Source organism: Sinocyclocheilus grahami, unplaced genomic scaffold (assembly GCF_001515645.1).
Source record: "Sinocyclocheilus grahami isolate Dianchi unplaced genomic scaffold, SAMN03320097.WGS_v1.1 scaffold267.1, whole genome shotgun sequence".
NCBI classification, from domain to species: domain Eukaryota; kingdom Metazoa; phylum Chordata; class Actinopteri; order Cypriniformes; family Cyprinidae; genus Sinocyclocheilus; species Sinocyclocheilus grahami.
In genome coordinates, this window is record NW_015505446.1 from 321,407 (window position 1) to 336,159 (window position 14,753).

General features: G+C 34.3%; 1 protein-coding gene across 1 annotated transcript in view; it reads left to right on the forward strand.

Annotated features, from left to right (window-relative positions):
- Window positions 1–318: 318 nt before the first annotated feature.
- Window positions 319–14,753, forward strand: part of rabgap1l (RAB GTPase activating protein 1-like) — a 92,324-nt gene continuing 77,889 nt past the window's right edge. The window contains exons 1-8 of the mRNA XM_016291063.1: window positions 319–496; window positions 612–768; window positions 1,503–1,710; window positions 3,753–3,927; window positions 3,996–4,156; window positions 4,332–4,488; window positions 4,796–4,811; window positions 9,397–9,563. Coding sequence (XP_016146549.1) covers window positions 359–496; window positions 612–768; window positions 1,503–1,710; window positions 3,753–3,927; window positions 3,996–4,156; window positions 4,332–4,488; window positions 4,796–4,811; window positions 9,397–9,563 — 1,179 coding nt within the window. The 5' untranslated portion in view covers window positions 319–358. The remainder of the gene's footprint in view (window positions 497–611; window positions 769–1,502; window positions 1,711–3,752; window positions 3,928–3,995; window positions 4,157–4,331; window positions 4,489–4,795; window positions 4,812–9,396; window positions 9,564–14,753) is intronic.

Here is a 14,753-nt window from a genome sequence, read left to right on the forward strand (position 1 = left end):
AGTGACTTTTCTGATGTCAAGGCTTTGTGGGCGGGGAAAAATATATGTTACGTGTATACAATGTTACATGTATAACAAGATATAAGAAATATATATATATAAATTAAATGTTATATATGTTACATATATATATATATATATATATAAATCTGCCAATATGGTTTTGATTTATAATATCTTAAATAATTCAATATGCAAGGAAATCCAATACAGAGAAAACCATCCAGTCATTGAGTATTTTACGTTGCAGAAGTTAAAGTAGATCTTTTAATCCACAATGTACCCAGTGTAACAGGTCTGTCTTGTTGGTAGGGTTGCAGCAGCTGTGGGCCGAGCGGGCGGACTGTCCCAGGCTATCATGGATGACTGCTCCTCTCTGGGCAGAGTGAGCGGCTCCACTGAATCTGTGTCAACCGTCACCAGTGAGGAGTTTGTTCTTGTGCCGCCCACTGCTGGGGGCTCCCCCTCCAGCTCAGAGGGGAGGCCCAGGCTCAAGGTGTCTCTATCTACTGCCTACTAAGCATCCTTTACTATTTGTTTTACTGTGTCAATAAGAATGAAGTTAAAAGTAATCTAGAATATTTATCCTCTGCCATCTCCCTCTGTGTCAGATGTCGTGGAATGGGAGTGAGCAGTTGGAGCGGGCGATGGAGGAGGTGCTGGATGATGTTTGTGATGGACCAGGATCTGCAGAGGAGAAAGGAAGTCCTACAGCACTCAGTTCTCAGATCAGACCACCCAGCCTGACTTTGGACACTGCTCCTCATGGTATTTTTTGCTTGCAGTAACAAACTAACAGACAAACTAACTCTATTTTATCTCGAACTCCCATTGGTCCTTGTTAAACCATGTCTTATTGTGTCTTATATGTCTTATGTCTTATTGTCAATATTTTACAAATTAACCGAGGCAAAACTAAAGTGTACTAAGATATTTCTCTATTATTATTATTAATAATAATTTTCAGGGCTGTTTCAATACATATTGAATTTTATTTATATAGATTCATTTTTCATTTTTAGCAAGTTTTCCATTTTATACTTTTTTATATATATATATATATATATATACATTTTACAGTATACTGTATACAATATATAATAGATTACCTAATTTATTTTATTCTTTTTTTTTTTTAAACTAGCTCTATTTATCATAACTGCTTCCTGTTGCCAAGTGCTAAAATTGGGAGGGCTTTGAACACTTACTTCCTCTCTGCCTTGCACAAACTTCCTCATTTAGTCACTCTTGACAATGGACCTATACATAAAACAAAGGTTTATGAATGCAAGAGTTTATTGTTTGAGGATTTCGACACAAGAATCTAAAGAAATAGTCAGCGTAAAACACATTGTTCTACCTCTTAAATATGATTCGATGAGCCACTTAATGAGTTGCATAATATCGCAAATATAAAAACTAATTTTAGAGAAGAAAATAAACAAATACACATTTCTGCAACTTTATTCAGTATATTGACACTTCTTTGTCTGTGTCTGCAGAAGCATCAGCAGCAGTTTTGGAGAGTTCAACAGAACAGGAGGAAGACAGCGTGCAGTTCAGTCAACTGTCCTATCTTGGCTGCACCTGGGTGAAGGCCCCTCGTAACGAGACGGAGGCTCAGAAAGCCATGGCCACCCTGCGGGCAGAGAGCGCCATCCCCATCCCCATCACCCTCCATGTGCCCAACGGTCCAGACGGTTGTGTCCGGTCAGTCATCTGCCAAAAATGCAGTGGGGTCCACAAATCTGAGACCACTAATATTTTTTGGAAAAAATTAATTCTATATATATATATATATATATATATATATATATATATTCATTGCAAATTATGTTCTAACACTTTAATTTCAAATTTATTTTATTTTTTTAATTCCACAGTTTTGAATTTTGTAATTTTTTCTTTTTTTTTTTACAAAGGATCTTCTAAAAATTTCTGTTGATTTGCAGATTTAAATAATTTTTTAATAATACGTTTTATATGTTGAATCGTTTTTATATCCTGAAATCTGTGTTTAGATTTAATTTATTAATTAAAATTTTCTATTAAAATATATTATTCATTTAATATCTATGATTAATTTACTTTATATTTATATAGCATTTTTCTAGTTTCACTATTTTTGCCCATTACAAATTGTATTTTAAAACTTTTTAGATTTAAATCCTGTAATAGTGAAATGTTGTTGCCGCTCCCCAGAATTAATGTATTAATTTCATTTATTCCAGATTTATTTAGCATTTTTCTAATGTAATAATATTTTTCCCAATGCAAATTATATTCCTGAAATTAGATTTTTATTCTTAATGTTATTTTCAGATTTATATACATTTTTGAATCCCATATTTTCAGAGGGTTCTCAGACTTCTGGACTACATCAGTTACATCTCACAACCAGTCATGTATTTATTTCCATGTGTTACTCCTGGGGCTGTATAAAAGCTTAAAGACAAACCACATTCAACGTTGGGAGTATAAATGTGACTACTTTGTAGTTTCTGAGATCTTGTGATCTTCATGGTGTGTGTTTGTTTGTCAAGAGCTAACACAGCTGCCTTCCGAGCTGCTTTTATCTCATGCTTTCAGCTTCGTAAATGTGATGTTGCACTTCTGTTTTCACACCCTGTGTGCGTTTTTCTTCTTCTTCTTTCTCAGGAACTGTGGCCTCAGGTTTAACATCTCACTGTTTCTCCTTCATTAACCTCAAACCATCTCTAAAGTTAGCTAAGTGAACTTTGATGCATGTCGCAGGTGCCACTTTCATTTAGCTTAATTCTGGTGACACCAAACTAAATTTTTGCACCTTAACGCATTATTCGTTAAAGTACTACATCTAAAATATCTTCAGTACTTAATTGTACATCTAAATATCTTTAGTATTAACCTAACCACATTATGATTGCACTATTAAAACTTGACCTCTTTAGCTGACTCCAAAATAGGTTTACTTTGCTTTTTTTTTTTCTTCTTTTTTTTTTTTAAAGGGTGATGCTATTTTAAAGATCATTATTTGGTGTAACAGAATATGTTGACATGCTTTAATGTTCAAAAAACACATTATTTTTCAAATACTGTACATTATTGTTGGTCCTCGGAATTTACCCTTTATTTTATTATTATAATTTTTTTTAGAAATAGCCTTTGTGCACAGCCAGCCTTGTACTCTTCTAGGTTCAAAAAACTGTCGTCCATAAAATGCGTTGCACAAATTCGAACATCTGGGTTGTGCTGTTCTGTTGTAAATAAATCTTAACCAATGATTCCTAATTGCATCTACTTCCGGAAGGCCAAATAAAGTGCTTTTGCTTTCGCACTGAAAAGCACAGCGTCTCCCTGACATGGCTGCATCAACACTACTGCTGTTTCTGAAACCATGCCTTCTTTCTTTGCGTGCACATTTGGGTGGCATTATGCTAATATGTCCACATAGTGAGGTAGATATGTGGCGGCGTGTTAGAAGCGTTTTAGGTAGGCGTGGTTGACTCTTAACTTTTATAAAGAATATCCCTTTGGATTTGAGACTTTAGTCTTTGCAACTTTACAGATGTTCTTTATGCACCAAGAGCTTGTAACACTCCAAAGAGAACGGAAAACTTGAAATCGGATCATATGACCCCTTTTAATAAAACACCCAGTCAGAGCAAACAGCTCAAAAAGTTGATGTATATTCTAAAAGATGTCACATTATGCGAAAGAGACAGCTTTATCTGTAGTTATATTTATATTTTTATGTTTTTTTATTGCTCTAGGATTGTCGACCAGGCCACTGGAACAGAAATTGCATCTTTTCCCATCTATAAGGTGTTGTTCTGTGCCCGAGGACATGAGGGATCTGTCGAGAGTGACTGCTTTTCCTTCACCGAGAGCTACCGCAGCTCAGAGGACTTTCAAATCCACGTCTTCTCCTGCCATATCAAAGAGGCTGTGAGTTGCATTTGTTCATAAGTGTTCATAGAGTAATTTTCGAAACTCAACCTCCTTTCCTTATTTAGGTTAGTCGCATCCTCTATAGCTTCTCAACGGCCTTCAAGCGTTCGTCAAAAGCTGCCACAGACATGCAAGACTCAGTGTTGCCACTTTCCCCTGATGGCGATATCTTCACCTTCACCGTTTCTCTAGAAGTGAGAGAAGATGATGGCAAAGGAAACTTCAGGTCTGTCATTTCTCCGTTCTGAAGAAACTTCAGTTCTCCTTTTCTCGCTCTCTGAGAGTGGTGTTAGTTGAGTGAGATGAACTGTTTCAATTGGTGTCTGTTGTGGGCAACCAGAACATAAGTGTAATTGTGTCTTTCTTACTTTTTTCCCTCTCTCTTCCTCTACATCTTGTAGTCCAGTTCCCAAAGACAGAGATAAATATTACTTCAAGCTTCGTCAGGGTGTACAGAAAAAGGTGGTGGTCACCGTCCAGCAGATGACCAATAAGGAGCTTGTAATAGAGAGGTGGGTTTTGGGATGTGGGAGTTCATGTCAGAAATTCAGATATTTTGTCATTTTATAGAACCATATTTTGCCCTATAATGACTGGGCATAAAAAAAAAAAAGGTTTAACAATAGGATTTGGTTCATGTCACACTCACAAACCACAATTGACTGCATGCTATTGCTGGTCAAAAGCAGACCGTATTAGCAGACATTCTCGTTCTAGACCTAGATATATAATACTTCCTTCATTTATACATATACATTTTTAAAAAATAATTATATAATTATGTGAAAAGAAGACCAAAATGAGTCTATATATGCTTATTATATAAAATATTATAATATAATCTTTTTATAACCTTTCTTTATAGCAGTTCATGCAGAAAAGTAATATTACATGTGTGTATATATATACAAACTTAAAATGCACAACACATGTATAGTATGTATATATACAGGGCTGGAATTGCGGCGCGGGGATTGTGCATAATTCTACTAATTCCCGCAGTTTCCGTGCCTGTAATACGGGAAATTCCTGCAAATATTTCAGTGTGAAAGACGCTCGGGATAGATGACGGAATGTATCATTTGCACGTGCTGTCGAGTCTTACAATTTTAAACATTCAAGTGCTCAGTTCAGTACTTGCGTGCTCTCTGTGAGACCCCTTTCTGTGAGCTCACACCCAAAGCGCACGCACATAGGGCCGCATCTGAGAGTGCGTGTTACGCCTTATTGCACGTAAACGGACAAATACATACAAAATTATGTCAGAATGCCCGTCTTGATGAGTATTCACCTAAACAGTCTATTTATACTAAACATTGGCGGTATATAGGTTATTAAGTGATTGTAAACAGTTAGATCTGTGCATGAGGTCTTAAAGAGATAGCAACCTAAATAAACCTGCTGCTGTCTGTCATTAATGTTTATTTATACATTGAAGACTAACCAGTGTTATTTTAAAGTTAAATAGATTGAGTTTCTGTGGTATTTCTGTACTTGAATATTACGGTTATACCTACCTGAAAAACTTAATTTTAGTTGTATCTTGTTATTGTTTTTGTTTTTGTTTGTGCCATTGCTGGTCATTTATCTATTCTTATTTTAAAATGACTGTTTACTTGTCTTTTTTAGTTAAAATAATTTAAATTCAGAGTTTGAAATCAAGGTTCTTTTTAAGTATCTTCCTCAATATAAATATGAATCAACAACATTATAAATTGAAAAACACAAATACACTGGGTGACAAAACATTTAGGTTGGATGATTGCAGTTTAAAGACGGCATGAAATCAAAATGGAAAATTCGTATTTTTTAATGGAATACTGTAGTGTTTATTATGAATAATTTATCCGTGCACAGGTGCACTTCATTATTATTATTTTTTAATTAATGTGCCCTCGTAATCTTTAATCAAAAAACGTTAACCTCCCCTCCCCCTCAAAACAACTCTCTTCTGGTCACGAGGTATGGCGCAAATGCGGAGCTAGTGACATGAGGGGTAAGCGCTGGGATAAACTACAGGGGGAAAATCTGAAGCTGATGCTTCACTTTATAGAAATCAATGCGTTGACCAGTGCTGATGCAAGCCATGGGGGAGTACACTACCCTTAAAAATTGAAAGGATATTAGGATATTACCACAACATTACTCTTAGGACGTCGCAAACTATTTTTTATGAATATGACCTGATGGAGGATGCGCTCAGTCATTCAGGCAGTCTCTCTCTCTCTCTCGCACGCGCGCGCTGTTAGGCATGTTTTGTGCCATTGATCGTCCTCGTCCTCGTCCTCGTCATCCTTAATAAATAAAACATTTATTCTATCTTGGGTGTCGGTGGTGAATCCAGTGGAGAGAAATCCCCCCACAACTAATTGCAAACTGGCATTCAGATCTGCCTCCATTTTGTTAGCAACGCCCCACCTTCCAACGATCCAATCAATTCCCGAAGGACGAAATCAAGTCCCGCCCTCTCATTTCAGATGCTTAGACTAATGGCATCATTTGATGCTTTGCCTGGTATGTATATATTAGAGTTGTCAATAGATTAAATTAATCCTGATTAATCACATTATTTTTATTATATGTGTTAATGCAATTAGCCTAAAATTTGCTGCAATATTTTGCGCAAAAAAACAAAAACAAAACACAGTAAAATCAGAAAGATGTCTTATTAATGCTGTAGCAGGTGGTTTTAATGATATTATGCCATGCAAAGACTGCAAATGACTTTGCTTTTAATAAAAGCAAATTTATAGATATCTAATTGATCATTTGGATTATAAGAACGATTGCTCGTCCAGTGCCATGGCTGCTGCCGTTAGCTTTACTTACTTGCTATCATTTCTGTGCTCTCTGAGCCGAGTCTGATCAAAAATTTTAGATATAACAACAAGACGGTTCATTCATAATATTATTAAAAAAATAATCAATCATTGACGCATCACTCATGAAGGTATCCATTATCACCGTGCGTGTGCATTAACTCCGCCCACCCTGCTTCTGCTGACGTCGATCTGGGGTTTTTTTCCCCACCTTATTTCAAATTACTGACTCACACTTTTCTCATCCTAATTTTACAAGTTGAAAGTTACAAAACAACACGCACAGCGGTGACTGACTCTGATAATGGCCGGGTGTTCTCCGAGTCCGATCGACTCGGGTATTACACACAATGTTAAACAGACCCGGGACCCGAAGTAATAGATTGGGACCCGACCCGGACCCGGCTGACCATTTTAAAATATAGCCCCGAACCCGTACGGATCCTGGGTCGGGTCCCAGGTCCTCGGGTCTCGGGTCCTCCGTGTAGACCTCTAGTCTCTAGTGCTTTTCAGTGCACATCATGCTGTGATCGAATTTACAGTTGTGCTTTTTGGTTTTTTTCTCACAGAGAAATTCACACTTTTTCTGCCGTCAATTTTTTTTTCTCACATTGCTTGCAAGCCATACAAATTTACTGCTTCAACCATCTTGGGTATATATTCCACTTACACACAATGTTAAACAGACCCGGGACCCGAAGTAATAGATTGGGACCCGACCCGGACCCGGCTGACCATTTTAAAATATAGCCCCGAACCCGTACAGATCCTGGGTCGGGTCCCGGGTCCTCGGGTCTCGGGTCCTCCGTGTAGACCTCTAGTCTCTAGTGCTTTTCAGTGCACATCATGCTGTGATCGAATTTACAGTTGTGCTTTTTGGTTTTTTTCTCACAGAGAAATTCACACTTTTTCTGCCGTCAATTTTTTTTTCTCACATTGCTTGCAAGCCATACAAATTTACTGCTTCAACCATCTTGGGTATATATTCCACCGGCTTTTCTTGTCATGGGGTCAATAAGGGTTTCATTAATGGGTCATTAATGTCAATATATAGATAATATAAAACTACGTAAATATAGGCACAGCCGTGACAGCCGATGCAATCCAACGGGACTCGGGCAGAAATCATGTTCATGGATGAGCTAATGATTTATTAACTTTGTAGAATGAAGCAGGGTGAGGCTGAAAGCCGTCGAAGTGAAACGAGGCCGCTGAACGAGCGTGACACACGGCTCGAAAGCAGTGGAGTTTTTATCATGCCACAGTCGACCGCATCCGCTCCTTCCGGTCATGTGTATGTGGGGATAAAAGCAGCGCTGTTTTATCATACTAGATACATTAGAAGTTTTGTTATAATGCTACTCTGTGCAGTCGTCACCGGTCTAATAAAACGCACAACATATTAAAGCGTCTTTGGTGTTTCCATGTTTTCTACAAAACAAAACGGTCCGTGTCACTAGTTAAAATGGCTTATTTCTTTGGATTTAAACATTCTTGGAAACATTTGGGATAATGTAAGTACACAAGTCAGCAAAATATATAACACTGTTCTAGTGGTTTTTGGATATTTTAATAAAAAATCATACATACAGTATTGTGCCTTTAACAGTTTCTGTTGTTCAATTTTATTTCATTTATATTTTATATAATAAATTATTCAAAATTAATTCTTAAAAATACACTTAATATTTCATTGACAAGCTTGCCTGTAAAACTGATGACAAGAAAACATTGATTTTAAAACAAACAAGCAAAAACTAACAAAAAAATCCCTAAATGTCAGAAAGTCAGAGTTGTCCAACTTGGAACAGGAAGCAAGAAATGGCCTCTTTATTTAATGACTCAAATTACTTGAGTACCAGTTATCCTAATCATAGTGTATGTATTGTTGATTTGGTATGAGGCCAAAGTAGAAGCAGTGCATCTTGTTACTGCAGCTTTAATGTTCTGTTGTGAAATTATATGGAGTTTTCTTTGAAATTTAATTCCAGTCTGGTAGATTCAGATAACCACCTCGGTTTAAATAGCGTTTAATTCAGCGACCTGAATGAGTTTTTCATTTGAAATCTACACTTTATTAGACTCACAGTAAAACTTTTCACAGACCTCGGCGTGGTTTTGTGTCTGTTTGTAAGTCTCAGTCGAGGCCCACCACAGATCTTCTTTTATTTACCTCCCCATCTTTCTCACCGCCGTCTTTTCTGACCTGACTCTATCGTAATTGGAATCTATTTTCAGCGATTCCCTCATAAATCTGTAACTATTGCTGTCTTTGTTTCCTGTTAATTGAAATAATAAAAACCCCTTAGTGTGAAACGGACTGGTTTTCACTCATTTGTGATTGGTTTCTCTCAGCAGTCTGCTTTTGTTTCATAATTATAGGGCTCACCTGAGAGAGAATATCATGAGATCAGTTCCCAGAATGCTATTTTTACCACATTTGACTGGATATAAATAATCTAAGCTGATTTGACTCTTAGTTTCAGTGTAAACGTCATGAAACTTACATGAAATTTTTACACAGCTGCTTTTGAATGGCTTGGTTTGAGTTTGATTGTATTGTGAAATGTGGGTTTATGTTTTTACTGGTCAGTATTTTCGAGGCAGTATGTGAGTTTTGTCTTAAACTGAGTTTTTTCTCCTCCAGACAAGCAGGTATACATGACAGTGGCAGTGGACCTGGTGGTGACCGAGGTTGTAGAACCTGTTCGGTTCCTCATGGAGGCGCTAGTGCGGGTCTATCCAGCTAATGAGAGATTCTGGTATTTCAGCAGGAAGGCCTTCTCTGAAACGTTTTACCTCAAGCTCAAACAGGTACACTCTAAAGCAAACAAAATATTCAAAGATACATCTTTATTGAGTTCTGAACCATCAGCAAGTGTGTAAGTGCTTTACAGATAAATATATTTGGGTTTATTTCGTTGTTGTCGTGACAATTAAAGGTGATAATTGAATAAGTAAATAAAATTATATATACACGCACGCACACACACACACACACATATATACCTCAGATGAAGCCAGTGTTAAGAGAATTTTTAAATAAAACTATAATACAATATATTCTTATTATATCATGTAAAATAAAACCTATAGATGGATATTTAATATTTTTTGTCTTAAAAGATGAAGCGGGGGTGAACAATAATGCACCTTTTATTTCACCATTATGAAATAAATAAGAATAAGATATACATTAAGAGACTGGGTTCAAAGTTAGAAAATGTATATCTTTTGTTTCACCATTTAATTCATTTAAATTATGATCACATTTAATTGTCTTGAAAATAATGTGACCGTACCAAAAATCAAAACTCAATAGGCTTTTAAAATCTCATTTCTTATTTTTGGGTGTTGAGATATGACCTGGAAACGTTGATTGTCGTGACAATTAAAGGTGATAATTGAATAAGTAAATAAAATTATATATACACGCGCGCACACACACACACACACACACACACACACACATATATACCTCAGATGAAGCCAGTGTTAAGAGAATTTTTAAATAAAACTATAATACAATATATTCTTATTATATCATGTAAAATAAAACCTATAGATGGATATTTAATATTTTTTGTCTTAAAAGATGAAGCGGGGGTGAACAATAATGCACCTTTTATTTCACCATTATGAAATAAATAAGAATAAGATATACATTAAGAGACTGGGTTCAAAGTTAGAAAATGTATATCTTTTGTTTCACCATTTAATTCATTTAAATTATGATCACATTTAATTGTCTTGAAAATAATGTGACCGTACCAAAAATCAAAACTCAATAGGCTTTTAAAATCTAATTTCTTATTTTTGGGTGTTGAGATATGACCTGGAAACGTTGTTGACTGGCTTCATGAGATTCACCCTTTTCTTGCAATTTTAGAAACACTTAATGGAAATATAAGCTTTTTTATTATTCATTATAAACGTCATTTTACATTTGGCCCTTGAGCAAATTAAGTTATGGCGGTTTGCACATCAAGACCAAAGACAATTAGCAGTTCAATCAAGCTTAATTGGGTTAATTGCAATATTCTGGGAAAAAAAACAGAAACAAAACACAGTAAAATCAGAATGATGTCTTATTAATGCTGTAGCAGGTGGGTTTCATGATATTAATGATATTCTGCCATGCAAAGACTGTAAATGACTTTGCTTTTAATAAAAGTCCCATATGGGTTTGATTTATAGATATCTAATTAGCACTTAAAAGGTTCTTTCTCCTTAATTTCCTCCAACTACTCTTTACATGGATCCATGGAACCTGGAAACGTTGTTGACTGGCTTCATGAGATTCACCCTTTTCTTGCAAAGCCTGTGAACTGCCTATGAACAGTTATAGGCAGCGGTGTAGCGGCTGCACAGATTGGAGAACAAACCTTGAGGAAGGAAGTGAGCTTTTGTGAAGGGTGAATAGGAGCAGTAACTCCTGGAAGCTGTGAAGCGGCAAATGGAGGCTTTGTATAATTCGTAGCTTAATAAGAGGCCCGGTACTCATTATCATGCTCAAGTAATTAGAGCTTGCAGCCTGCATCTCTGCCTGATTGCCTCCGTAGTTATCTTATCGCAGAGAGAAAGAATGCCTGGGCTATAGTTAAAAGCTAATTAAAAGATAATATTATGGCGTTAGCGATAGACCCAGCCCATTCTCCACGTTATTTTATTATTTCGTATATTTGTTTACGCTGCTCATTTGGTGCAAGGAATTAGCGTGTAATTATTCTGGCTGTAAACATCATTCTTCGCCTGTAGTACAGTTCCACTTTGCAATTAAAAATGGAAATGGCGGTTTACATAAGAGCCACATGGCACGAGGGAAGCAGTGTCAATAGAAATGTTTGTAAGAGTTACTGGAAGCGGAGTGGTACAGGTGTGATCTCTGCCAACCACATCAGAGAGCTCTTTTTCTATCAACACTTGTTTTCATTTCCTCCCGTGGGTGTAATTATGTATTTGTCATTTCCCCTGAAGCGGCGGCGAAGGTGAAGTTAAATTTGAATGCTTTGCTCTAGCTGCAGACTTTGAATAGTTAATCTAAAAATAAAAATTCTGTCATTTATTCATCCTTGTGTTTTTGACCAATATGACCTTTCAGTGTTTCCCCCAAGTTTACGGCTTTTGATTTTTTTCCGTTTAAATTTTTCTGGACTCCTTGTTAATGGTTAAATTACATTTCATTAATCAAAAAACATGTTTTAGGGCCCTATGAAATGTTTTATTTTTTCCAACCTTATGTTTTATTGTTACCAAATTCTGTGTTTTAACATGTCGAATTATTTGAAAGCATAAAAACAAGTTTAATTTATTCTTACAATAGCCTAATGATTTTTCTGTGTTGTTTATTTACATTTTTTAAGGCATAAAACTGTCATTTAATTGATCTTTTAATTAATGAAAATTAAAAAATATATATATTTTTGGAAAATAAAGGGGATTTAATATTTCAATTAAAACATTGAAGAAATATTGTATGATTATTGCTGAAAAATAAGGTTTTAATCATTTTAGTAGTTGTTGTAGCCTATTACGTACATTCTACTGAACAATAGAAATATATTTCTGCCACAGTGTCTTCAGGTTAAACCAAACTTTTATTTTGACGGGTTGTTAATCTAAAAATAAAAATTCTGTCATTTATTCATCCTTGTGTTTTTGACCAATATGACCTTTCAGTGTTTCCCCCAAGTTTACGGCTTTTGATTTTTTTCCGTTTAAATTTTTCTGGACTCCTTGTTAATGGTTAAATTACATTTCATTAATCAAAAAACATGTTTTAGGGCCCTATGAAATGTTTTATTTTTTCCAACCTTATGTTTTATTGTTACCAAATTCTGTGTTTTAACATGTCGAATTATTTGAAAGCATAAAAACAAGTTTAATTTATTCTTACAATAGCCTAATGATTTTTCTGTGTTGTTTATTTACATTTTTTAAGGCATAAAACTGTCATTTAATTGATCTTTTAATTAATGAAAATTTAAAAATATATATATTTTTGGAAAATAAAGGGGATTTAATATTTCAATTAAAACATTGAAGAAATATTGTATGATTATTGCTGAAAAATAAGGTTTTAATCATTTTAGTAGTTGTTGTAGCCTATTACGTACATTCTACTGAACAATAGAAATATATTTCTGCCACAGTGTCTTCAGGTTAAACCAAACTTTTATTTTGACGGGTTCCCGTGAATACCTTTACATTCCTGTGTTTGTGATATGAGGATAGTTTTACTCAAATGAAACTGCAAAATGCTCACGAAGTGACTCGCAGAGCAGTTCTGGAGATGTTGTTCATGTATTTGTGTCCTCATTAGTGAGATGACAGACGTTAATATCACCGGAAGCATCACGCGCGCTTCAGTACAAGTAGTAAACAAAACCGCGCGTCTGTGCCATTCATTAACACAGAGACACGCAGAATTCATATTTAAATAGTCGTTTTGCAGCTTAATATTTACAAATACTAGTGGGAGTGGGAGTGTGCTCACTTGTATGTGCGCATCGGGGCAGTACTCCGCTGTGTGCGATACAGAGAGCGCGACCATATAACGTAGAGACAGAAATGACATGCCTTTGTGTAAATAAGATAAATAACATAAGGCTATTTCGTTTGTTTGATAAAAGAACAAGGTTCTACAGGAAAGGTAACTTTAAATGATGTTGTGATCTGGCGCTATAGAGAAAATAAAATAAAATAAAATTAACTTGATCTTCTAGGGGGGGGGGGACCGCCCCCCTAATATAATGGCAGAGGAAACACTACCTTTATTATATTTCTTTATTTATATAATATTTATAATTATTCTTCTCTACATATTTATTTAAATAATATTTGTTGGTGTATATAAATATTTTATAAGTATTATATATTTATTAATACATTTAAGTTAATTAATATCTAAAATAACATTCATAAAAGAAAACAATTATATTTTAATTAATATTTAAGTGTGTGTAAATATATCTATCAAATATAATATTTACATAATTATTTCTATGATTATATTTATGTAATATTTATTGTGTATATAATATTCATGAACTTATTTTTTACAAATCTACAACACATTACACATAAAATATAAATATTGAATAATTGTGTGTATATAAATGTATATGTATGTCTATGTGTGTATGTATATGTATATATATATATATATATATATATATATATATATATATATAGAGTAAAGGATATATATAATATATATATATATATATATATATATAGCGTAATGGATATAAATATTTTATACATATATGGTTTTTATTAATGAATGTTTTGTATACATTAATGTTTTAATATCTACATATTCATACATTCAAAAAATACTATTATTTAATATTAATATAATATTTGTTCATTTATATATTATATGTATAAAGTTATTTCTATAATTAATATTTATTGTGTGTATATATAATTATAATATTTATTTCTACAAATGTCATTACATTCATAAAATGTAAATATTGAATATTTATTTAAAAAGTATAATTTTATATGAATGTAAATTTTGTATTAATATAAATTTTATATTAATGTAATAAAAATATTATTTACAAATTTATTAAATTTTATATTTACTAACTTTACATTAACATATATAGTATGTAGTAGGGGTGCTCTGATTGATCGGCTACCGATTGCTATCGGCCGATAATGGCTTGGGGAAGTTTGATCGGCAGTCTTTATAAAGGCCGATCTCATAAACCGATCTCAAGCTGACAACGTGCCTGCCGTGACAGGTTTGGCATGGCATGCAGCGGCATCTCAATCTCTGTCCGGCGCGGTTAAAATAATTATAATGCTGATGGTGAGGTACATTTCATATTTCTTCAGTAAATAACTTGCAAAGTAATTTAAAAACTTTCTGTGAGACGTAATTTCACAAATCCAATTTATATATTGGATATATATATATATATATATATATATATATATATATATATATATATATATATATATATATATATATATATATATATATAATAT